Genomic DNA, 27,242 nt, shown 5'->3' on the forward strand with positions numbered 1-27,242 from the left:
ATGTGATGGAAGGCAAAGGTAGTATGGCAGATCAGTTGAGTAAATACATTTTTCTTTTTCATTAGGTCATGGTAGAATAGAGAAGAATTGAAATTGGATCCCTGCCTCACACTATACATGAAAACACAATTATAAATGATTTGAAGACACTTTACAAAAGACCTAACTTTAAAATAATTTGAGAATAATTTAATATTCCTGTGACTTAAGAGAAAGTACTTAAGTAAGATTCTTTTGTTAGAGTTTATTATTTTTGTTTGGATTTACCTGGTCTTAGGATAATGATTTGAATGCAAGTAGTTGATTTAGGAAGTGGTCCAGGACACACTGGTAGTGAAAAGAGGAAGAGAAGGGAAGGAAGCCAATCTTGGTGTGTTATCAAGAAAATTACCTTGTTAAGTTCTTTATAGATTTTGGGTACTAACCCTTTATCCAATATGTCATCTGCAAATACCTTTTCTTATTCTATTGGTTGCCTTTTAGTTTTGTTGATTATTTCCTTTGCAGTGCAGAAGCTTTTCATCTTGATGAGGTTCCAGTAGTTCATTTTTACTTTTAATTCTCTTGCCTTTGGAGATGTGTCAAGCAAGAAATTGCTGTTGCTAAGGTCAAAGAGGTTGTTGCCTGCTTTCTCCTCTAGGGTTTTGATGGTTGTGTGTCTCATATTTAGGTTTTTCATCCATTTTGAGTTTATTTTTGTATATGGTATTAGAAAGTGGTCTAATTTCATTCTTCTGCATGTTGCTGTCCAGTTCTCCCAGCACCATTTTCTGGAGATTGTGTTTTTTCTGCTGGATGCTCTTCCCTGCTTTGTCAAAGATTAGTTGTCCACTCAACACCTGAAAAACAAATAATCCAGTGGAGAAATGTGCAGAAAACATGAATAGACACTTTTCTAAAGAAGACATCTAGATGGACAGCAGACACATGAAAAGATGCTCAGTGTCACTCATCATCAGGGAAGTACAGATCAAAGCTACACTGAGATATCACCTCACACCAGTCAGAGGGGCTAAAATTAACAGATCAGGAAACTACAGATGCTGGCAAGGATGTGGATACATGGGAACCGTCTTGCACTAATAGTGGAATGCAAACTGATGCAGCCGCTCTGGAAAACTGTGGAGGCTCCTCAAAAACTTAACAATAGAGCTCCCCTATGACCCAGGAATAGCACTGCTAGGAATTTACCCAAGGGATACAGGAGTGCTGATCCATAGGGGCACCTGTACCCCAATGTTTATAGCAGCACTCTCAACAACAGCCAAATTCTGGAAAGAGCCTTAATGTCCTATCAACCGATGAATGGATAAAGAAGATGTGGTTTATATATACAATGGAATACTATTTGGTGAGAGAAGAATGAAATCATGCCATTTGCAGCAACGTGGATGGAACTGGAAGGTATTACGCTGAGTGAAATAAGTCAGTCCGAGAAGGACAGATATCCTATGTTTTCACTCATCTGGATTTTGAGAAACTTAACAGAAGACCATGGGGGAAGGGAAGGGGAAAAATAGTTACAAACAGAGGGGGGGGGAGGCAAACCACAAGAGACTCTTAAATACAGAGAATAAACTGAGGGTGGACGGCAGGGAGGAGGAGAGGGGAAAATGGGTGATGGTCTTTGAGGGAGGGCACTTGTTTTGATGAGCACTGTGTGTTGTATGCACAATTTGACAATAAATTATATTAAAAAGATAAACTTAAAAAAATTACCTTGTGAATAACTGGGTTTTAGAATAGTGCTACTCCAAGTGTTGTCCGGGCCCAGCAGTGAAGTATGAACTCCTCGTGGTCCATGACAAGATAATTACAGAAATAGAAGTTAAGTATTTTAACAGGAGGAGGTTGCATTTTTCTGTTTTTAAATGTTACCTTTACTTTTTAATTTTGTTATTCTTTTGTGGTTTGGTATTTTATGATAATATTGGTCCACCATGGGTTGGAAATAACAACTATGTCAACATAATAATAATCACTTTCATTGGAGGTAGTTTGAAAAGTATTAATAGAACACATCTCAGAGTTAATCCAACCAGTGGTGAGGACACAGGGATATTCATCTATGAATTTCCTGTCTTTCATTGGTTGAAGGTTTTTTGAGGGGCATTAATTCTCTGAGAGTTCTTGCTTGCCCTGTGTGGAGACAAGTTTGCTTTCACAGCCTTCAGACAGAGCAACAAGAGTTTTGCAGTAAGCATTACTGTATGGGTGTCGTACCAACAGCATCAGCTACTAAGTCTGTCTTTTTTCCAGCTTTATTGAGGTACACTTAGTAAATAAAATTGTATATATTCAAAATATTCAACAGAATGTGTATATGTACATATAGTGAAATCATTGCTATAATTAAGTTAGGAAGTCTGTCTTTCTCTTTACTTCTCCCTAAAAATCTGATAAATTAGACTAAATTAAAATTAACTAATTTTTATCCAAGGGTAACCTAAAGATAAATGGAAAACAGACAAACCGAAAGAGGATTTTTATAGCGCATATATCCAATAAAAGGATCAGTTACAAGAATATACAAAGAACCTCTACAAATCAATAAGAAAAGGACAGTAATGGTCAATAAGCATTAAAGATGCTCAGCCTCTTTAGTAAATAGCTAAAAGCAAATAAGTCCTCAATGAAGTATTATTTCATGCTCACTGGATGGTCTAGAATTTTAAAATCTGGCAGTACTAAGTGTTTGTAAGGATTTAGAGAATTAGGCCCTTTCAGAACATCGCTGGAGAGAGTATAAATCACTACTGCCAGTTTGGAAAACAATCTGACTTCACTCAGTAAAGCTGAGTGACATTTATACCCTTAGTCTCCCTGTCCTATTCCTGGGTATACCCGAGTGAACTCTTATAAATGTTCAACTGAACCTACAAAAATATTCATAGGCACTATGTTGTAAGATAGCTCTTCTGAGAAATAGCCCTGTTTCCCTTCTATTGGACATCTCACCATCTACAGAATAACAAAATAAATAAGACTATATTCATAAAATGAATGAAATACAGCTACCTCCATCAACACTATCAAACAATATTGAGTGACAAATGCAAATCATATAATACAAAGATTCAGTTTCATGTGTTTATCATGAAACCTGAAGAAACAAAATGCTATCTTAGGATAGATGCATATATTTATAACTCCAAATGAAAATAAGGAGAATGATTAACACAAAATCAGGCTAGTACCTAATTGGGTGTTTTTTGTTTGTTTGGGTTGTTTCGTTTTTGTTTTTATGGTGAGAGAGAAGTAAGCAGTATGGAACACACAGGATACTTCAATGAGAGTGGTGTTTTATTTCTTAGAAGGGATAGTGGGTACATGTATGTTCATTTCATAATTATTTTATAAACTATGCATTCATTACCTGTACTTTTGTCTGTAATAGATTTCATAAGAGAAGCTTTTTAATAGAGTCCAAAATGATATAAAGAAAAGCAGTAAAGTCCTAGAAATGTAATTTGTAAGGAATTTTAAAACATATTTCTGACTAAGGAACATAAAAAGAAGCATTGATAAATGATGATTTGTACAGCGTTACTGGCATTACTGGTGGGAGGGCTCGTTATAAAAAGGTATCATTTGTCCCTCAGAGAAATGACGAATACAACCGGAATAAAAATTCTGATGGAATATTTTTGAAGTTTTATAAAACTTTTCCAGTGTTCTAGAAAAACAACCGGGTAGTGAAAGCCCAGAAAACTTTGCCAAAGAAAAATAATAAAAGAAAAGGACTTGTTCTGTCAAATATTAAAACGTGTTATATGAACACAACAGAGAGATACTGTCAAAATAAGAGGCTGTGACTCAGCGAAATAGAGCAGGAGCCACTCCACACATGCCAAGATATAAAATAATCGAACATGCTGGTAAAGTGACATTTTAAATCACTGGGGAAAGTTCTGACTGGTCAACTAATTGTCCTAAGAAAACTGTAAAGAACTATGGCTAGATTTCTACTTTGTGCAATATATAAAAGACATTCCAGATGGATTAACAAATTAGGTTCAAAAAGAAAGTGGGAATAAATCAAGCAGAAGAAAATACAGATGATGATTCTTCTGATCTGGAGTGAGAACAAAAATTTGCTCTAAACTGGAAATACAGGAGGAGACCAGGTGGCCTGAATGCCAGCTGGTTGATACACTCTCAGCCTTCACTGGATAGACCCTTGCTAAGAGTAGCATCTCCATTTCACTGTTCAGCTCACTTTCCAGCTCTTAAATCTTCTCCCAATTCCTGACTGTTGGTATATGGTTTCACCCTCGCTTCTCAAGAAAATGAACCCACAAGGACACCTCAACTCTACACTCCAAAGCAGCTGCGCATTTTCCCATCTTGTCTTCTCTCACAAGGAAAAAGGTGCTTCCTCTCCACCCACCCCTGTTGCTGCCTTTCAGGACTGGACCACTGTCAGTCATTTCTTCTTTCTTCCCCCTCTGCCATACTTACTTCAATTTTGGATTTTTCTCGGTTGTGTGTGATCCTGCCATAACCTCTCCAGCCTTTGGGAGGAGACGCTGCTGTGGTCTGTTCCCCATCTCTGCCTTTCCTGCATCAGTTCCCCTCGAGACCCAAATCACTGACTTGCCTGCACACAGTCTCTCACCTCCTGTGCTCTCCTCTGCCCATGGCAGGAAGGCTGTGGGGCCGGCGTTCCCCTTTAAATTACTCTTGCTTAGGTCACAGGTAACCCTGAAGACACTAAATTCAGTGAGCACATTTAAGTTTGTAATGTACTTGACTACTCAGTCACCTCTGTCACCATGGATCCATCACTTCTGGATCCTTTGGCTGCTTCCGTGACAGCCCACCTTCCAGGTTTTCCTGTGGCCTCTCCGAACATAGCCTCCCAGTTTCTCAGTTTCTTTGTTTCCTCCTGATTAGGATTGTAGTTCCTCTTGGTTTAGTCCTGGACGTGTTTTATTTGTTCCCTTCTACACAGTTGCTTAATCTTGTGTATCCAGCTGCTACTCAATGTTGCCATTTGGGTGTTCTGCACACACCTCAAATGAAGCATCACAAAACTCACCAGCTTCCTTTCCTAAACTAGCCCCCCTGTAAGGCTTTCTTTCTAAGAACAGCACTCTGACCCACTCGAGGGGTCTGAAACAGACAAGCTGGGGTCTATGCTTGACATATCACTTCCATGTTTCACCTGTAACCATCAACCAAATCACGGTTGCTCAGAAGCTTCAAATCTCCTACACCATCAGCTTCTCTTCTATGCCACCATTACCATCCTTTCTCCCCTGGACGGCCTTGTTCCTTCCACTGTGGCCCCCACAAAGCAGCCCACCATGCTCCAATAGCTGCCATCCCCCACTTTTGTCCTAGGAACTTTTCCTAATCCATCGACTTTTATTTTCCACTTAATATCCTGACTTGCCAGACTAGATTTTCTTTGCCTGTAACTCTCCCAATACTTTGTGCCCTTACCTCCAAGTCCTGATATTTGTGGCAAGGATGAATAGATAGGAAAAACAATTAGAGATCCGATGACTTTGAAGCTTCAACACACCTAAAATTTTCAAGAAGCAAATGAAAAACAGACAAAAATATTTGCAACTCACGCAAAAATAAGCTTAAATTCTTAAAAACAGATTATAATTACAAACCCATAAGACAGCAATGGACAAAAATGAAGAGCCATAGAGGAAAATGAGAGCAGGTTATAAAGAGCATGTTCATAAAAGAGTCAATACAAATGGCCAATTAAACTGAAAAAAAAAACCTACACTCTCTAGTTTTCTAAAAAGGATACACACACACACACACACACACACACACACTTAATTTTTTAAATAGTCAGCACTGGCATAGATTGGGAATAGTCATGTTCTTCTTTTGGGGAACCCAGAATGGTACAAACTCTGTGCAAGACAATCTGACAATGTGTGTCAAAAGCCTTGAAAATAAAATAGTTCAACACTTTGGCCAGATAAATTAATTTCTAAGAATTTATCTTAGGGACATCAGCAGTTTCTTGAAAATACTGATAAGAATTCTCATTGCAGTGTTACTTATAAAAAATTCAAACCAACCTTTGATTTTTGACAGAGGCACCCACACTCCCACACGTGTCTGCATGCACCTGTGGCAGAGGGGCAAAGGGAGAGGGAGAGAGAGTCTTAAGCAGGTTCCACACCCAGCTTGGAGCCTTACTGAGGGCTCAGTCTCATGACCCTGGGACCATGACCTGAGCTGAAATACAGAGTTGGATGCTTAACCGACTAAGCCACCCATGCACCCCTCAAACCAAGTTTAACGCCCGATAATGTGACTCTAATGGGGCATTAAAATGCATGGCCCCAAAGAACATTTAAGGATTAAAGAAAAACATGATTCATTTAGTGATAAAAGAAGGTCATGTGTACTAACATGGATGGACCTTGAGGGTGTTATGCTGAGCGAAATAAGTCAGGTAGAGAAGGACAGCTACCATATGTTTGCACGTATAGGAGGATTAGGAGGAAGTTAACGGAGGACCATGGGGGAGAAGAAGGGGGGAAATAGGGGAGGAGAGGGAGGGAGGCAATCCATGAGAGACTCTTGAATGTTGAGAACAAACTGAGGACTGATGGGTATGGGGGGGAGGGGAAAGGGGGTGATGGGCATGGAGGAGGGCACTTGTCGGGATGAGCACTGGGTGTTACATGGAAACCAACTTGACAATAAGCTATTAAAAAAGGAAAAAAATAAATAAAAACAAGTTTAAAATTTAAAAAAAGGTCATAACACAATATGCACAGTTTAATTTTTAAAAATAACATGTATTTGCATAGGCATAAAAATACTGGAAAAATATCTCCATTTCTGGGGATTATGAGTGATTTTGTTCCTTCTTTTTTTACCCTTTTCGTATATTCTTAATATTCAACAAATTCTGTGTATCGTGTCCATAATGAGAAAAACTAAATATATTTTAATTTAACAATAGGGAACTGATTGCAACATATGGCCAAGGCTATATCGAGAGAGGCATACCATGATGATTAAGAGTATATGCTTTGAAGCTCACAGACAGGTGTTCAGTTCCCTCTTTACAACTTACGAGCCAGATGACCTTGAGCAAGTTATTTAATTCTTTTACCCTCAGTTCCCTTATCAGCACAAAGGAGATAATACATCCTGGGCAGAGCTGTTTTTCGGCTTAAATGAAATAATGTATGTAAAATTCTGATCAAAGAGTAAGTGCTTAGTAAAAGTACCTGCTTTTATAATGCCAAAATATAAATAGATCCAGTAATGATTTACATGAATTCATGATTCCTTGGGGGGTTATAACTGGAACTTTGGAGAAATCATTTATTTTATGGTTCAGTGTCTTCCAGACCATCATAATGATGCTAAAATCTAGCAGGAAGATGCTGGCAGGAAGACTGAGCTGGGTACAGAAGCAGCCCAGGAAAGGTTTTGCTCATTAGGGCAAAATGCTGGCATGGGTCATTTATTCACCTGCTCGACCAACCAACAAATGGTTATTAAGTGTCTGCCATGTGCCAGGCATCAGAGACTCAGCAGCGAGACAAACTAGCTGCCTTCTGGGAGTGAAACAGACTTTTCTAATTTGTGAAGTTACAGGACCCATGGATCCTGTTGGATTCAGGAATTAGGAAACAGAGGAATAATTGGAGACTCCTTGGTAGGGTCTAGAAGATGATAGTGAAGCTCACTTTGGATCCCTCAGTTGCCAGTCCTAAAGTGAGAGTCTAATTCTAGAATCCTACCTGCTGGCAGGGCTGGGGACTATTGATGTCCTCCCTACACTGGTCAGGTTTAATTCAAAAACAGACTTGCTTAGTCTGCAGATAAAAAGCCATTGGCCATCCAGGAGAAGGGCTAGCAAGCTGTGGCCCAGGTGTCAACTCCAGCCTAGTGCCTTTCTCTTTTAAATAAAGTTTTATTGGAACAGAGCCATGCCCTTTTGTGTATGCATTGTCTTTGGCTGTTTTTGTGCTACAAGCACAAAGCTGAGCAATTGCAACAGGTACTGTATGGTCCACAAAGCCTATAGTGTCATCTGACCCTTTATAGAAAAGCTCAGCCAGCTGCTCGGCTAGTTCAGCAGGGCTGGGGAAATGAGGTGGAAGGTACCATCAAGTTCCTTTTTCCTTCTGTAGTTCCAGGAGCTGTTCCCCTAGAATCTATCCAAGGAGGGCCCTTTGAAGAGAAGATCTACATCCAATGGAAACCTCCCAATGAGACCAACGGGGTCATCACACTGTATGAGGTAAGAAGACCCTTTCGCTACACCACTTGGCTTGGCTTTATTCAATTTACTTCAGCCTGAAGTTAGTGAATTTCTACTGGGTGCAGAGCTCCAGTGAGGCGCATGAAGGTGAGTGAGACATATCTTACCCAAAGGTCTCAGACAGTATGGTGGGAAGAAGACATAAGGTCATACAGCTGAGCAGCTTGGTAGCCCTGTGATAAGAAAACTGGACATACCACTATTGAAGTGATTATTGATCTCTTTAGAAAGAAGAAGGCACTCCGAGAGGCAGACTGTCCCAGCCTATCCCACAGGACCCTGGCATAGCAAATGGTAGTTACAGTTCACTTTATATGGAAAGCCACAACACCCACACGATGCTCATCCTACACTTGTTAGTTTTTGGGCTTCCAAAAAAATCCCAGTCATTCCTACCCTGGGGGTGCATGATTCTTAAGCTTTAATATTGCTCTTTGGACACAGCAAATTTTGTTGTTATTTGGGTGATGGTGTCAGAAGCTCCCCCTCAGAGCATTAGCAGGCCCTTATCCTATCAGAGTTATGATATCATATCAGGGATGGAGCAGAACCTCCTCAGAAAGGAAGATGCCCATGAAGCCAACAGTGTGGCCTCCTGAAAGCTTTGAACATTGGAACAAACCATGTAGAAGCCCATTGCAAAACAAAAACAAGTAGTAAAACTTCAGCGAGGCTGATAATAGCTTAATTCTAGTGCTAAAATGTGGTCAAGGTTGACCCTCCTCCCACCCTGCATCTTCTGAGACACGGGGAGACTGTGGTACTGGGTGCAGTAGAGAGCAGGGCAGTGCAGAGGGAAGGGCATAGAAGCCAAAGTTGCAGTGATGGAGCCCAGCGTGCCATGGTCTGGCATGACGGAGCCCAGCACCTGGTGGCACTGCCATGGTTCTCGCATGGCCTTTGTCAGGTTCTTCCTCTCTCCAGGCCTTCCACTCCCCTGTAAGATGGGATTGGTAATGGCTGCTTTAGGGTTATAGAAGGTCTGAGGTGGGAAAGGTCACAAGCATCCCCACGCTGAAATGCCCTGCTCACACTGAGAGCTCATGCCAAAAGGTACCAAGAGGTATTAAGAGTGAGCTGTGAAAGAATATCCCCATATAAGGGAGGGAAGTCAGAGAGTATTGGTGAGAGGGAAGTATTTAGGATGAACTGGATAGGCACAGAAGCTATCTGGGGAGACCCGGAAGGACCTCACAGCTCTCTGAGGAAGGAGAAGGCCCTTCATCATGTACAAGGTGTTTGAAAAAACACCTTCAGAAAATGCCTTCACTCACCAAATCCCAGCATTCCTCAAAAGAAGAGCTGTATAATGTTCCGTGTTGGGCCCCATGGTTGGAAGAAGCTTCCCTCCTGTGGAAGCTGCTAGGGGATGGGAGGTACCATATCAACCTTGCCCAGGATGTGTTCAGAAGCACCTCGGTGGGGGAAAGAGAGAGGGACCAAAAACTCAGCTGAAACAGAGCCCTGTCGTTTCAGAGCTACCTGCTGTTCTTTGTGAAATGGAAGTTGTGATCGCGCACGCGCGCACACACACACACACACACACACACACACACACACACACACCTCTTTGTAAAGCAGAGGGAAGGGACTGAGGACTCAGGGAGTTAAGTCACTTGATGCTATTACGTATATGGCTCTCTGTGCCAGATATTCAAGATTTCTGGAATTCACAGGCCAGTAACATTTCTAAAGGTTTGGAGTACCAACATTCAGTTCTTTACCATTTTTTATTAACATCATTTCATAAAAGACATAATTTCAGAAATACAGAAAGGACATAATTTCAGAATAAAAGGCAGTCCTTCAAATGGAATAAATTTAGCTTTATGAATAACTCATGAGTCTCCTTATTTTCTCTTTTTGCATTGAATTGAGGACAACTTTGTCCTGAAAAGGCCCTGTAGACTTTGTACCTAGCTGCCCTTGAATGGGCCGTGTTGCAGGAGGTGTCATATCCCTGCACGGACTGATTTCTTCCTTGGGAAGTATCCTCACTCCTCTGATGGGTGCACTGGGCCAGGCTAGGAAACCCGCTCAGGCTGTTCTGTGAGAAGAAGAGGGGATTGAATGGAGAGAAAGCAAGGGAGCAGTCCCAGCTGTGAGTGACGCACCCCTTCCGAGCAGCAGCTCCTTGAAGTTGAGGTCTCAGTATGTGACCTCTGGAGCCCTAGGCACAATGGTGGGCACAGATCGGCACAGTGCACCCCCTCCCTTGTGTGTGAGTCCTGTACCTTGTAGGTTCCCAAAGACCAGTCGCCGGGGATGCTGCCATTTCTGTGATGGACTTTTCTGACACAGCTCTGGAGAGACACCTTCAAGTGGCTTCTTGGCTTCTTCCTGTGCTGTGATTGCAGAGAGACAGAGATGGAAGGCTGCAGCTGTGTGACTCCTCTGTTAACTCTGGAGGTCACCTTTTGGGAATATGCCAAATATCTCAGATGATGCGATAAAGGGAGCCAAGGAGTTCATGGACTGAGGTCATTGTATTTTGACCATAAGCGTGGCTGTGACCATGTACATCACAAGCTAGTGGGGCCTCCAAAGGTACGAATGTTGGCTTTTGAGGTCAGACAGCTTCATTCTGAACCTTAGTCCTGCCATTTACTTGCTGTGTAACCTCGGGTACAGCAAGGAGCCTCTCATTTATATTCATTTGTACACATACATATATGTTTAACTTTGTGTTTGGCATTTAGAAATCGCATCAGTAATTGTTAGCTCTCACAGTACATAAAAATGAAGAAATTGAAACCCAGAGAATTGAGGTTTAAACATCAAGGTCATAGCTGAGATGGCGAATTTGTGGGTCCTGAGTTCAAGTGCTGATGCCTTGCCCCTTACTCAATATGGTAGTATTAGTATAACCTGGGAGCTGGTTAGAAACAGCATGTCAGGCCCCAGCAGACCACCTGGGTCAGAGTCTCCTGTTAACAAGATTCCTGGGTGATTCATGCGGGCATGAAAGTTTGAGAAGCACTGCTCTAGACCACACCACTCATGAGAAAATTTCAGCAGTTGATAAGCAAGTATGTCCTCCTGAGCAGAGGCAGATGGGGAGTCCCTTCCACTCTGGGTTCAACCCATTCCTGCCCCAGATAGTAAGCAGGAGACCTCACTTTTCAAGACATTTATAACAGAGTATGTGTTTATGAGGCAATTTCCAAATTTAATTAGATGAAACCAATTTGATTTTTAAAATTAGGTTCTGGTTGTAATTTCTAGAGAGGAACCCATAAATTATAACTCACCCTCCTCTGGTCTCAGAAAGTATATTTTGTGACAAAGAAAAATAGGATAACACAAATAGAAGAGAAATTTAGGATTCTCTGTATATTCCTATATACAACCTTGGACTTGACAAAGTCAAAAGCCAAAAATAGGAGCAGTGGGTGTAGTAGAGGAGGGTTAAGGCAATGTAAATACTGTAAATATTATTCAGTGTAGTGGGTTCAAGTGAATTTAAATAATTTCCTTTCCCATGGGTCTGAGTCACAGCCTCTGGGTCTATCTGCAGGCAGTTCTGCCCCGTCACCACCACCACCACCACCACCATCCCCCGCCAGCCAACCTGAGCAACTTTGATTGTTTCTCATTCTATCCCTGGGCCTAAGTCCCCTTTTGCAATATGAAGGTGTCAGATTGTTCTGGGCCTCAACTGGGTAAAAATCAAGAGAAAAATAAATCCACGTCAAACCCACAAAATCAAAAGTTTATACCTTATTTTGGAGTAGCTCTCCTATTGAAATTTTGCCTGTGGCTAGAGTCTTTGAACACAATGCAGTGATGACACTTCACAATGCAGTGAAGGAAAAATAGCTAGTGCAAAGGCCCTGGGATAGGAATGACTTTGGGATGTTTAACAAATAGGAAGAAGGTCAGAGTGACTAAAGCTTTGTGAGCATGGAAGATGATGATGAGAGCATATGGAAAGTGTGTGGGCAGGGTCCGGTCATGCAGGCTCCTAGAGTTTGTGCTTTATCCTGAGAGAAGTAGAAAGTCCTGGGAGGATTTTAAGCAGAGGTCTGAAAGAATCAGATTTACATTCTTTAAAAAAGCACCTGGATTTTGTGGGGTTAATGGGCTGTGGGTACACAGGCATCCTTTCAGAGGCAAGGACATTTCCATCACCTGTGATCCTGCAGTGAGGGCTCAGCTGGCCAGGTGGGAGACCTGAAAACTTTGTCACATCTGCCTCTCTGCTGCTGCTAACCTGGACTTGACACTTTCCTTCTGTCAGGAATTCTTGTCTTGATGAGCTCCTGGAAGCCATGGACCTTAAGACCCTGTGCCTCCCCCAAGGAATGGGAGTCTAGCCCTCACCCTAATGCTACTCCCAGGCTCTAGAACAACCTATTTTTCCAGCAGTCGTGATCTCTCTCCCTGCCTGCTCCCTGTGGTCATTGGAGACCCCTGAAGCCAGCCTCCCCTGCACTGTGGTAGGAGGTATTAGGATGAGTTAGACCGTGGCCTCATATCTTTGGAGATTTGTACTGTAGTGGAATGTACAGTATGCATCTGTGATCGGTTTCCTAACAGAGTGACAGTGCCCAGGGTTAAGTAATGTCAAAGGCCTCACATCCACAAACAGCACATCAACATCAGACATGCAGAATCTCAGGCCCCAGCCTAGACCCACTGTTTCAGAGTTGGAGTTTGAACAAGCTCCCTAGATGATTCATGTCCATGTTAAAAAGAAGCACTGGCCGAAGAGACACTTTACAAGTTCACAGTCTAGACCCAGGAAGTTCTCCTTGATGAAAACACTGTAATCCTTGGAGGAATAACGTGGCCACTGAATGCACTGAGTAATATTCCTGTTCCTATAGGACCCAAGGGCTAAATATTCTCACCAGGGATATGGGGATCAAGCCATTCCCATAGACTGTTCCCATAGACTTGGGTCTGACCGAGATATCAGGTTTCTGCAGTCCAGGGCCTGGACGTGAAGGTTAGTGTGGCCTCTCCTGCTCTCACTGAACTCTCGTGAATGACCCAGCTCACCCAGAACAGACCGTCACAGCTGCAGACAGGGACTTCTAGCCAGAACGGGGTCATGGAGGAAACAATCCAGCCAGTTGTTTAAAAATTCCTCAATAAAATCATTCAGAGACAAGCTGTGCGGAGTTCATGAAAAACAGTAATCAATACGTGTTTCAATTCAATTAATTGTTCTCGTCTCTGTCCAAAAATAAGAACTGCAGTACGGGAATTGGGCCAAAGATGTTACACTAGCAACTGGGTTAACGAAGTGTGAAAATATTTAAAATTCAGACACGTGAAGCTTCCAAGTAAGAGCAGTCAGAATCACCAAGTTTCTAATTACAGCGTATAAATCTGAGAAGCTTAAAGAGAACGAGAGGACCCTAATGAGGCAGGAATGGGTGTCTTGATTATGCTAGAGTTGATTGACATTTATCTTGCAAGCTATTCTAGGCGCCTGGCGTTCAGAGTTAAATAAAACACAGACTTCGCCCCAATAAAACAAAACGACATTCCCGTGCGGGAGTGCTTTTAAACAGTGCAATAGGCCAGAGGGTCGTCAATATTTTTCCAGCATACAGATGGTTGGATTTGATCTGAGCAGAAAGCATGGGCCCCATAAATCCACATTTCATCAGAGCACATTGCAAGAAGGCTGAGACTGGGGAAGTGTTGTGCACACGATTGGAGCTGGCGCATGTGGATGGAGAGAGGGGCCCAGCCGCCTGCATGGGCTCCTTAGTGGGCTCTCAGGGGGGACCCTTAGGAAGCCCAGTTTGGGTATGCAGGCACGCCTTCCTGCTGTCCTTGGACTTGGCCACATGACCTCTTAGGGCTCACTCTCCCCAGACAGGCCCTGGCTCTGGTCCACAGAGGGGGCACTGGGGTGAGGGAATGTGGTCCTGAGGAGCCGGAGGTGGTATAGGAGGAAGTGACTAACACAGCCCAAAGCAAGAATTTGCATAATTCAGGCTGTAGCTACGTTAATTAGGATATACAATTGCATAATGCAGGAGGTTATTGGGTAGAACTTGAGCCAGACTCTAACTAGGAAAAAAGCTCTTGTTTCCTTTGAATTGTTTAAGCCAGAAATGTGGGAATCACTCATTCTTCCCCACCTGCCACACATCCGATGCTCTAGAAAGTGTGATTGCTTCTCCTGTCAAAATAGACACAGGTTAGGTCACGTGGCCCCATCTCCACCACCACCCTGCTCTCAGCACTCATCTGATGCCTGAAACATGTCAGGACCTCCCTGCCCATCCCCTACCCACACTCTCGCTCTTCCACTGCACACCGCTGCCAGACAAAACATTTCAACAGGTAAATCCAATCACGTACCTTTCCTGCTTTGGCTTCCTCTTAACTTTCAGGCCCTGAATGGCCCCTGCCTGTCTGCCTGCCTCTAACTTCATCTCCTGCGCCTCTCTCCATTACTTTCTGTGTACCAGCCCCTCTAGCCTTCTAGCATTTTCTCAAACCCACCCAGTTCTCTGAAGCTCATGTGGCTTTGTGAATGTCATTCCTTCTGTCTATAGCACTTGTCACTTTATAGTTCTCATGACTGGCTCCTTCCTGTTTACCTCCAAGAGACTTTTTCCTTCTACCATCCACTTTACCCAGCAACTTGCTTATTTCTTTCATAACATTTTCACAATCTGAACTTAAGTTGTTTGTGCTTCAGTGTCATCTATGGGACTTTGAGGCTCATAAGGGCATGGGCCCTGTGATGGTTATTTAACGTGTCAACTTGGCTAAGCCATGGTGCCCGGATATGAGGCCAATCCTTCTGGATATTTTTGTAAGGATGTTTTTGGATAAGGCTAACATTTAGGTCAATAGAATTTGAGTAAAGCAGATGCCTTCCATAGCGTTTGTGGGCCTCATCTAATCAGTTGAAGAGCTGAATGGAACAACAACAAAAAAAACCTGAGGTCTTCTGAGCAAGATGGAATTCTGTCTGCACGTGACCTTCAGAATTGAAGTCTGTCAATGGCTCTTCCCTTGTGGTCCAGGCTGACAGCCTTTGGTCTGGAACTGCTTTTGGTCATATTTGTTTTTGCTTTTCAGTGTGTATTCAGGACCTATAAGAGATGTTTGCTCCTGGTCAGTGTTCAAGAAACACTCCTTGGGTGGATGTGTGGATTTGTGCTTTATCTTAACAAGAGGTAATGGTGAAAACTTTGTCTAATAAGTTTAGTGGTTTTCAAGCTTGGCTGAAGATTAGAATCTTGCCTTGAGAGCCCAAAAGCATGGATAAATAAATAGGTAGGTAGATATATAAATGGAGGGAGGGAGGGTGGATGGATGTCTGAGTCTCACTGCAGTCCAAATAAATCAGAATATCTGGGGAAGAGTCTTTATCCATGTGGGTTTTTTTAAGTTCCTTGGGAAACTCTAACGTACATTCAGGGTTGCAGAAAAACACTGCATAAAATGAATCCAATGAATTCACTCTGATATGTTATCCTAGCCAAATACTAGATAAATAAACACAGTCTTCACTCTGGCCATCTCCTGTCTTCATTCCACTCCACTAAAATCCAACATTTCCTGGTGTTATATTGTAGCCAACTCGACCATGCACAGGCAGGTGCTGGGTAGTAATTATTTTAAGGCTCAAATTCAAGATGTGTTGGCCTCTTGTCCTCAAGGTTGCTAAACCGTCTGGGGGTTAACTGAAGGCACACAGGCTGCTCCAGTCTGTCAGAATCCCGTTGCATCTTACCAGTGGCATCTTGCAACTCTGATAGTGCAGTCCCGCACAAACCTTACCCTACGAATATTTTCCCCTCCCCTGTTTAGGAGAAATTAGTTCTTCTTTGTATTTGTGTGATTAATAAAAGACATGCGCACACACACACACAAAACTCACATTTACCTGGAGGGCTTCTCCTAAATCTTAAAAGTCAGGGAGAGCCCTGGGATGTCTAGCAGCCATGTTTCCTACCCCTCAGCCCATCACTCACCCTCCATAGGGTGTTTCTCTTCTAGGGATCTGAAAAATGCAGGCATCCCCAAGTATATGCTATACACAGGTCTGCTGGGCTGACAGGCAGGTTGACAGGTGTCTCAATAGAAACGGCTGTGGGTTGAAAAGAATGACTTCTGGCACTCAGAGTTTGGAAGGAAAGGAAGTTGTGTTCTGATGAGAATGTTACGTTTATGTAAGTGAGACCATTAGAGCTGCCTGTCATCCACTTGTGGAATACCAGAAATGCCCGTATAGTTGCCTCAGGGTCTGTCTGTCTTCTGTTACAAGTTGGGTGTTTGTGATGGAGCCAGGTAACGTGACAGTAGGGAGTCAGCGGATGCATAGCTCTTGTTACCTAAAGAACGGCAAAACATGTTCTGGCAAACAGGAAGCCTTTCACAGTAAACATTAATCATTCAGTTCAGCTGTAAGAAAACAGTAGAAGTTGCTGCATGGAAAATATTCCCGCAGTGTGCACGTGGGATGAGTATATTTGTCTTGGTGTGTTCGTGTACGAGCATGTGTGTGTGTGTGTTTATGTGGTTGTACACTGGCGTGTGTACTCACATCTGTACTTACGCGTTTGTCTGAATGTCTGTGTGAGGCTATACCCATAAGCTCAACTGCTCCTCGGAATTGTTCTGTCTTTATGGAGAGTTAACTACAGCAAACACCAGAGACACGGGCTCTGTCTGTTTTCTCCCAGGTCACCTCATATCCATGCCACAGGAATGTCATGGGGGAAGTCTCCTTGTGCTTTTAGTAGGCTCCCAGCCATTTCTCACACCATTCTGCTGCAATTCCTCTCTTAAGGAAATGTTGAGTTAAAAAAAAAAATCCGCACGTCAAACCTAATTTCTGGCATTTATGTTGTCCTAGGAGAGGGGACAGAAGGGAATGACCGGGTGGCTCCGCATTTGGCATAGCACAGGCTCTCCTTCACGTTCCTTACACGGCAGGGAAGCTGTGTTTTGATGCGCTGTGCACCCACAGGACCTTGTCGAGGAACAGCCGTGCACACAGCCACGCAGCTAGAGATGGACCCCTCCCTTTGGCTCCGTGGTCCTTTCAATAAGCTGTGCCCAGAGGCGGTGTCTAAGCTGCCAGGTGTCTCTTTAAACATCATAAGCTGTTCTCTTTTCATCTCACATGTTTTACCTTGTTCTTCCTGTTGGAATTCCACCTGGACTGGGCAGTGCAGCATGGACTTGCTGCTTTTAACTGGCCGGCTCTTTCATTTCTGTTGTGGTCAGAGCAGCCCTGTGTTAGGGACGCACATGAAGGGTGGTTACAAGTTCTTGTCTATCGTCAGGACATTGGAGCCTTCCTTCTGAAATCCCTGGAGACTGGGATTCAAATCTGTGATGTCAAGATTATGCTTTTGTTGGCCTCAGGGGATGGCCACTGCTCTCCTTCCTTCACTCTGAGCTGAGGACCCCTTTTCTTCGACTACATTTCTTCATTCTTCATTAAGAGAAAAGTAGTCTTTTAAAATTTAACACCCACGTACTGAGCCTTGGCCTTCATCATTGTGGCCTCAGTACATGCATACATATAGCACTCACACATACTTGCATGCGAGCAAACCCACATACACACTCACATATACAGTCTCCTTCAGAGCCCTTCAAAACATAGGTCATAAAAATGGTCGTCGCTTTCTTGGTCTTCTTTTTATTTTATGCATAATTTTAGCATGCTTGTCTCATTTCAAGTCAAATAGTGAATTATGCAATTAGGGGATTTAAGATTGATTTTTGGGGACACCTCAGTGGCTCAGTCAGTTAAGTCCTTTTCCCTACCTAGCCTGTGACTTCCTCATCCAAGACCTGGGAGAACTGGACCAGATAGATTCAAAGGATCCCTCCTGCCCTGAGCTACCACTTGGGTGCCCAGAGTTGAATTGTTCTTACTCCTGATTTCATGAAACATTTGCTCACTGGTCTATGTGTGACCCTCCTTTGTACTTACTCGTGATTTCATTTTTGTAATAACGTACCAGCTACCGGAGCATCCAGAGCTTTGGTGATATTTTACATCTACTTATGAGCTCCTCTCACTTCAGCCTCCTGGCTCCCCCTGCTATCTGAATCTTGTATATAATTCCTTTTTAATATATATACATAAGGAGGCTCCATGTCCTGCATGGAGCCCAGTGTGGGGCTTGAACACACAGCCCTGAGGTCAAGAGTCAGATCCTTAATCATCTGAGCGACCCAGATACTCCCATGATTCCATTTTATATAGCTTTACCACTTACATATGTTCCATAAAGACCCGTTAGTTTATTTTATTGGTGTCTTAACTTTAATAAAAGATTATAAGTTTCATATTATCTTTTGAAACATTTTAGCCCCCTATTATGTTGCTAACAGTCATCTCCCTCAGTTAGTACAGCCATAGCACATTCATCTGGACTGCTCTATAATATTCCAGTGTGTGATGGTATTACAATGCATTTATCCATTAGTCTTTGGTAGGCATTTGGGATTGCTTCCAGGATGTTGCCTTTGTCAACAGTGGCGATAAGCAGCCTTGTGCGTATCTCCTAGTGCATATGTACAAGGTTTTCTCTTTGAGTTTATATCCAAACTAGTCTTACCAACTTATACTCCTGTCAGTGAAGTATAGGGGTTCCTATGATTCCAGATCCTCACCAATATTTGGTATTGTCAGGATAATTAATTTTGGCCAGTTAAATACATATAAAATGACATCTCATTGTATTGTTTTGTATTCCCTCAGTTATTAAAATAGTTGAATAGATTTTTGTGTATTTGTTACTCATTTGTTTGTATTTCCTTTTCTGTGGGATACCTATTCATGTCTTTGGCCCATTTTATACTGGAATATTTTTTTTATTGTTGGTATGGAGTAGTCCTTTATATATTATTGATGCTATTTTGTCAGTTACATATGTAACTTGGTGTTTTTTACTTCCTATATAAAGTATCTTTTGATAACAAAAGCCGTTAATTTTGTCAGTCTTTTTAAGTCTTTGATCTATCTGTAGTTAATTTTTGTGTATGGTGTGAAATGGGGTACAAAATTCATTTTATTTCTATATAGAGAAACACTTTTCCCAGATCCTTTTGAGAATAGCCCTTCTTTCTTGATCTGCCCGGCCATATCTAACATTGACCAGAATCCCTTACGTGTGTTAATTTTTTCCTGAGCTCTCTGTTCCATGGGCCGCCATGGACCTCAACCACACACAGTCATAATTATGATAGCTCACACTTAATCTTGATCTCTGACAGAGCTCTCTCCTCCTCGTCTCATTTCAGAAACATCTTGGTTGTTCCTGCTCTTGGCTTTTTCATCTTAGAATCCACTCACCAAATTGAATGAAAACCTCTGTGATAGCTTTGATCAGAATTGAATTGAACAGTAGAACATCATGGGTGGTAATTGATATGTTTATAGTATTAAATCTCTCCATATTTATTTAAGTTCTCTTTAATGTCTCCCAAGGCTTTATTATTTTACCTACAGAGAATAATGCATTTCACATAAAATCCAAACTCTGAGCTTAGGTCTCAAAGACCTTACATCTTGTATTTTCCTTTTCTCTCTCATCTCACTGGCTGCCTTTTATGTCCTCTGACATGCCAGGTTCCCTCCTGCTTCAGGCTCCTTGCATAAGGAGCTCTCAGCTGACAGAAAGCTCTTCCACCTCCTTTCCCATGGCTAACCCATTCTCACATGACAGGGATCGACATGCATGCTACTTCCTAAGAAAGGCCCTCCCTAACAATCTTCAAGGAGGACTCCACCCACTCACCATTATTCTCTAGCACTGCTTCCCTGTCCTGAAAACGTATATCACAACTCAGAAGTATAGTGTATTTATTTATGAATGTGTCTTCCTGTATCATAAGTGCCCTGAAGGCAGAAATCACATCTATATTAAAGAGAACTCAGTGCCTTTTGTGGTGCTTGGAAAATAGTAGGTGTGCAAAACTTTTTTTTTTTTTTTTAATAAGTGAAAGTTGAAGAGTTACCCTTTGATGGCTGAAGTACAGTGATGTTTGGAGTAACTCTTGGCATCAGGTCACTGACAGATATAACCTGATTTGACCATACAAAATCGTAAGATTATGTCCTAAGTCCTATAATAAATAACCTTTAATAGACTACATGAGATTCCAGCGACCAGTAAATTTACATTTAACATGTAGAACTCCACTTTTACTAGCTAAATTTGTCAAGATTAGGGATTTTTTTTTATAGCTACATGTCGAGTACCTAAAACAGTACCTGGCATAAAGTAGACACTCCATAAATATTTGTTGACTGAAAAAAACTGTATTCCAAACTTGAATCAAAGTGAAGACAGCGTCTGTAATAAATATTTAAATATTTCTTTATGATGGCTTGATTCTTTTAAAAAGAATTTATTCTTTGTTAATGTTAGTGACATTATATATAACAATATTGCATGGTGTTAGGGAGATGGGGAGAGGAAAGTAACCCCATTCCCGTGCCTTCACACACCAACCATTTCACATGGGTGGCGGCGGCAGCGGCTGCTGCTGCTGCTGCTGCTGCTGCTGCTGCTGCTGCTGCTGCTGCTGCTTCTTTTTTAGTCTTTGTGCAGTTATATCTTGTGCACGATTATGACTACATTGCAAACTTTGGGCTTTTGCTATGTCAGACACTTTTCCAATTTCAACGTAATCTACTTAACTATCCCATTTAATGGCTTTCTGATCCCCTGAATACAGAGGCTGTATTTTACAGTCTTTTGTGGGGTATGTTGACTGATCTCCCTAGAATGTAAGACAGAATTTGAAGCATATGCTAAAAATGACCTGGATCTCTTTAAACAGCTGGTTAGCAAGGGTTGAACTTTGGCTTTCCTTTTCCTTCTCAGTAGATCTGTCAGTAGCAGCAGAGGCATTCACATGCCTTCCATTGATTATAGAAATATACTCAAAAGAATAGCTTTCTTCATTCAATAGGAATGAATCTAAGGGAGGAGAGTAGAACAATATGTACAAGTTTGGGTGGAAATCTATAAACCTGAAGTTAGAAGGGATAGTTCTGTTTGCTTTCTTGTTTTCAAATTTACATCTCTGTTTGCTTATTTCCTAACAAATGGAGGTGAATACGGGGCATGTGCATGCCCCCACACCTCCCAGGCAGACATCGGTAATCAATCAGGCCACACTCTTCCCTTGAACCTTAACATGACCTCAGGATCCCTCCCTCACAGCACTCTAGGTGGTCGGCAGGGTGTCATCTGTGACGCTTAACAGTCTTCTTTGTCCTTTCCCACCCACTGTGTGAATGTACTGTGTGCAGTTGTGGAAACCAGTTTTTTTTTTAATGATGGTGCTACTGTTTGGGATAAGGCACCTGTACTGTGACTTCCCTCCTGAGGAAGATACCATAGGAGAGAAACTCAACACTGAATGACTCATCTAAAGTGTTTTCATGACTCTCACTAAAACACAGAGCCACAGGACAAGAGGAGCATGCATGGTGGTTTCAGTACTGTTTGGAACTTCCCTTAAGGATGTCATGTGTTATAACCTGCTCTTTGCAGTCCTCACCAACACATGTATTCCATAGTCTTAGCCTTCCCCAGCCAATTCTTTTAACAATATGACAGGAAGTTTCAGTATGAGAGAAAAATATCACATACAATCTCTTTCTCTAGCACAACAATTATTTTTCCTTGTATTTTATCTTTAATATGCATACATCTTTTACCTAACTATAATTACATAAAATTAGCTATCGTAATTTTTCATTAAGCATTTTATCACAATCATGATGCTTTTATAGCATCATAGAAGCAGCTTATCTTTTTTAATGACTGCATAATTTCCCATTGAGTGTATATACCCTAATTTACTTACCCATTCCACTACTGTCTTCTGTTTTTCTTATAACATGGTAATGAACCTCATGCACATGATAGTGTTGTGTGATGGTGGAAAGAACATGGCCTTCAGATCATATTGACCTGGATTCAATATCACCTGTTAGGTGGAAGACTTTCAAGGAAATTAACTTCTCTGAAATTGAGTTATATTCTTTTTAAAAAGTTTTTTAGTGCACAAAAGAGAAGCAATATTCAAGCCTACAATTTGGGACTGTTGTAAGAATTAGAGATATGTTGCCATCGTAGCTACCCAGTAACCTTTCAGTATTATGGCTGGTTTTGTTCCTCCTCTATTCCGTGTATTTCTATCTTAGACATTCCCCACATGAAATTACAGGGTTGAATAGAATGAACACTTTTGTAACTCTTGATATGTATTACCATATTGTTATCCTAATGGATTGTACCAGTGTGAGTATGTGTTTTGAGTCTTGTGCTCTTATGCCAATCACTGTGTCTGAGAAGCAGGCCTTTGGCAGCCCACCAGAGATTTATGTCAGCTTTCATGATACCTCAGAGCATGCTGATGTGTGAAGAGCTCATCACACATGTTGGCAGATCCATTTGCACTCTCCAAGGACGTGCAGAAACACTCTTCCTTCATCGACTCATTGTTGGCTCCCTTTCCCCTTTGACCTTGAGTAACAAGTAAAGCGCTTGGCCTCGGACAGTCTCCCAGAAGCCCCTGTGGGCCCCTCAAGAACTCAGAACTGGAGGACTTGAGGCTAGGTTGCTCTAGGCTCTGCCACCAACTTACTATATGCCACCAGTCATGCCCTCCCATGACCTCAATTAGCTAATCTGTAGAAGAGCACTTGGTTGGCCCCGAAGGCTAAGCCACTCAGAGTGTGTCCTCTGTCATCAATATCACATAGGAGCTCTCGGGAAATGTGCCGACTCAGGCTCCACCCCAGGTCTGCTCAGTCAGGTTCTGCATTGTTATGAGACCCTAGGTGATTCCAATGCACATTAAAGTTTGACGAGTACAGCACTGAATTATCTTCTGGCCAAGATTTTCTGTCATGCTGGGAACACGCTGGAAGCCTCATTTTTTAGAAACATGCTTTCTCTGTACCATACCTGTACCATGTCAGGATTTCTCTACCCTGTGGTGAGATTTCTCAACCCTGTCCAAAAGCCACTCTTTATGGGTCTGGGTTATAACAACCAATACTTTCTCCCCTGAAGTGACCAAAGCCATTTTTCTGAAAAACAGATCTTACTGTCACTCTATTGTTTAAAGTCCAGCTGTATATCTCAATGGCTCTCAAGATAGTTTCTGAATTCTTTAACTTGACCAACAGGTCCCTCTATGAATGATTCACCTCTTGCTGGCCTCCCTGGCATCCTTCCCTGTTTTTGTACCCATTTTCCCAAATCCACAGGCTTTACTTAACTGCTGCACCACAGTCTCCGTTTTCCTACCTTCCCTGTATCTTGGGGCTCCTTTGCAAGCCTCCTTTCTTCCAACTGAAGGCGATGCACACTTCTGGACTCTCAGGGGCTCAAGGATCCTTGCAGGGACACTTTGTTCCTCTGAACCACCTGAATTAGAGGTCCCTGCTTGTTACATTATTCTAGCACTTATTGCCCTATACTGTGATTATTTATTTCTTTATCCATTTATAACCGGGGTGGGAGTTCTTAGACTTCCAAGAACACATTTTGTTGCCTGTGGAGTTCCCAGAACCCAGCATATGGTAGGTCTTACTCCTGGTCTTTCCATCCTTCTCCGCCTGCTCTCAGACATCATTGAGCTGCCTTGTCTTCTTACCTTGTGTTCAACAAAGGAGTGCTCTGCAGCAGATAGAAGAAGGAGGGGAGGAGAGGGAGGGACAGGCCGTCACTGGTCCATCTCCCTTGGGAGACGTCGCAACTCCTCTCAAGGTGACCTTCCATGTTCTGGAAACTTCTTTCTCCTCTATCTCTTCTCCCTTACTGAATTCCCCCTTCTGTGCTGTGCCTTATTTCCTTCGTCCCACCTACAGTGTAAATTGTTCCTTTATTAAACTCTCCTTGAATTATCCATCTGTTTCCTGCTAGGACTCCATTGAGACCCTTGTTACCAGTGCTCTGTATGACTCAGAGTGCTTGTCATCATGTAATTGACCTCAAGCCTTAAACCCTTCAAAGCGAGGATCATTATCACCATTCTCCATTTAATGCCAAGGCTTAGAGAGGGGATGTAACTTGCCTAAAATCACAAAACTGCTAAGCCAAACCTAGATTCCTACTGTGTTGGATTACAAATCTGTTTACCTAACTAGTCACTTGTGGTGCTTTCTCCTAAGGTGCTCAATAAAAAATCATGGGATTGATCCGGATCTCTCAGTCATGATCAGTCCACCTCACAGGGATGGTCATGTGCTTGCAGATAGGGGTTAAAGAGGCAGCATTGGGACAAAATGGGAGACTGAGGTCTGGAGCCAACATGGGCCTGGAAAACATCCTCCAGCCTCATTGTGGCTTCCCATCTAGAACTGTCAAATCCTTGAGAAATGGCCCTCAGTCAGGACAGGGACTGGCCCAGGGCAGTGAATGGGATAAGGCCGGTGTAGCCAGACTGGGAGCAGGAGGCTTTGACCCTCAGTAAAGGGGGCTTCACCATCAGGATCCTATTTGCATATCTCATTCAGCCTAAACATTTTTGCAGCTGAACAGAGGTATGCAAAGGCCTGGCCTTCCCCTGTCATATGCATCTGAATGGTGTGCATGCCCTGATGACTTTGGGAGGGTTCTGACATGAATTTCTGACACAAATATGCACTGTCTGGTATGTCAGTATCAAAGGAGAATTGGAGAAAGCAGAGTAGAGCAATATTTCTCAATAGTGGAAGAAAGTTTCCCATTCCAAATCAGTTTTGAAAAACAAAACAAAACCTTTTCAAACACTGCAGAGCAATGTCAAAATGGGCAGAGTTCCCTATGGCAGCTCCTGAAGTTTCACACCTTCTAACCAATTACTATCTTTAAATAACAAAGGAAGCCTATCCTGGGCCATGAGATGATGCCTTCTCTAATCCATGCCAACAGGAGAGCCCAGTGACCATGTTCAATTTGTACTTTCTGTGGAGCAAGTCTAGCCTCAAAGTGACAGTTGTTGGTGCTCAAGGCAGTGCTTCTCAAACTAGAGTCTCTGGAATCTCATGGCACGGACTGTCCGCACATTGGTGCTTGGGGATGTACTTTTTTTTCTGTTTGAGAAACATTACAGGATGAAGGGCCTTTTCCTTTTTCTGTAGTCCTCAGCTTCTGGGGTACTTCTTAACCTGAATACATTCTTGCTTCATAGTAAGTGGTTAGTAGATAGTTCTAGAAAGGAAGGAAGGGAAAAGGAAAGACAGGAAAGAGAGCAGAACTGACAACCCAAATTAGCTGCTTTCAAACCTGGCTGAGCTTTCAAACCCTAAAGTTTTGCAAAGATAGGGAGTTCTGGGTCCTCCTTAAAGCTATTGAATCAGGGCACCTGGGAGGCTCAGAGAGTTAAGCGTCCAACTTTGGCTCATGGCTCATAGGTTCAAGCCCCACATCAGGCTCCAGGCTGATATGCAGAGCCTGCTTGGGATTCTGACTCTCCCTCTCTTTCTCTGCCCCTCTCCACTTGTAGTTTCTTTCTCACATAGAATGAATGAACTTTTTAAAAAAAAAAAAAAAAAGCTACTGAAACAAATTTCAGGGGTGGGGCCAGACAGTACTTAGATTTGAAGCCTCCTTCCCCTCGAGAAGTCCCTTGTACAAACAGATTTGAGAGCCTCTGGACTCTGTCTGGACTGCCTCCCATCACCCCTGACGGGGGCCTCAGCTTCTACAAGACTCCTGCCTCTATCACTGCTAGGTCTTCCTGTGCTTGGTCATCTTACCAAGAACCACCCTCCCCATCAGCCGTCACAGTGAGCCATCAAACGCACAGGCCAGCAAACACGGACAGCCTTTTACCAGCAGAACACAATGTGAGCTCCTTAACGTACTCCTTGACCTTCACAACCTCTTTAGTCTCTTGTCTGCACATCTCCTGCTTCCCTCTCTATATTCCAGCAGCATCTTTCAGAAGCAAAGGGCAGCTTTTGTGGATGTTAAGTACTTTATGGATGTTGAATACTTTGCCTTCCAGGCCCCTCTTCCTCACCACTTCCCATTTGCCGGGGGTAATGCCTGCTTCTCAGTTATCTCAATCGTGACCTCTGTTTTCAGGGAGATTGCCTCTCACCTCCTCCAACTGGTTTTTGCACAACTCATGCAATATTCTGGAGCATATTTGTCATTGCATTATAGTGGTATGTGTGTGGGGGGATGAATCACTAGATCTCAAGGAAAGGACTTTGTCTTATCCACCAAGGTTTCCCCAACACTTAGAATAGTGCTAAGCACACAGTGGATGCCCAAGGAATGTTTGACAAATGCATGACTTTATTTGGCTTCACTTTTTCTCCCCAAATTGACCTATGTAGTCTTAGCTGAAGCAGTAAGTTAAGACCAGAAATATGGCAAAGAAAAAATGCCTCACTCATCCTTGTCTTCTAGTCTTTGTCTGTTTCTCTTCTATTTCCTGCATGTTTGTCTAAATCTATCCTCTTTTATGCATGTATCACAGATCTATACCTTTCTTTAGCTTAGGATTTTTACTAGAACCCTCTCCCTATATATCTTGACACCATCCTAGATTCCCTCCTGCATTCATGTCTTGGGAAGAAGGATTTTGCTAAGGATTGTTTTATATTTGTGTTCTCACCTGAAAAAAATATGCCCGTGGCTGCAGTGACAAAGTCTATTTTGCCATGCCCAGGAGCACCGCAATTTGCTGTAATTGCTCTGCACTTGGCGTGGTCCAGTGGCTGCTACATCATCCCCATAGACACTGAATCGAGTGACACCAGTTCATCATGCCAAAACTTCAATCACACGTGCAAATGAGAAAAATATTCTCAAATTAGGCCTTCAACAGGTCATCTTGCTTGCTGTTTGAGGCTTTTGAGACACAGAATTCCCCTTCTCCCATCCTGCAAATTCCATCAGACCACTGTTGTTCAGGTGAAGAGAGCAGGAGATGTGAACTGTCAGTTATCAATGCTGGTGCTTTCTGCCGGGGACTCAGGGATCCATTGATGAGGGAAACAGATATCCTGAGCTTT

General features: G+C 42.6%; 1 protein-coding gene across 1 annotated transcript in view; it reads left to right on the plus strand.

Annotated features, from left to right (window-relative positions):
* Positions 1–27,242, plus strand: part of PTPRT (protein tyrosine phosphatase receptor type T) — a 703,891-nt gene that overhangs the window by 327,035 nt on the left and 349,614 nt on the right. The window contains exon 8 of the mRNA XM_077778839.1: positions 8,133–8,242. Within this exon, the coding sequence (XP_077634965.1) occupies positions 8,133–8,242 (110 nt within the window). The remainder of the gene's footprint in view (positions 1–8,132; positions 8,243–27,242) is intronic.

The sequence above is a fragment of the Crocuta crocuta genome, unplaced genomic scaffold (assembly GCF_008692635.1).
Source record: "Crocuta crocuta isolate KB4526 unplaced genomic scaffold, BGI_CrCroc_1.0 scaffold248, whole genome shotgun sequence".
Classification (NCBI taxonomy): Eukaryota; Metazoa; Chordata; class Mammalia; order Carnivora; family Hyaenidae; genus Crocuta; species Crocuta crocuta.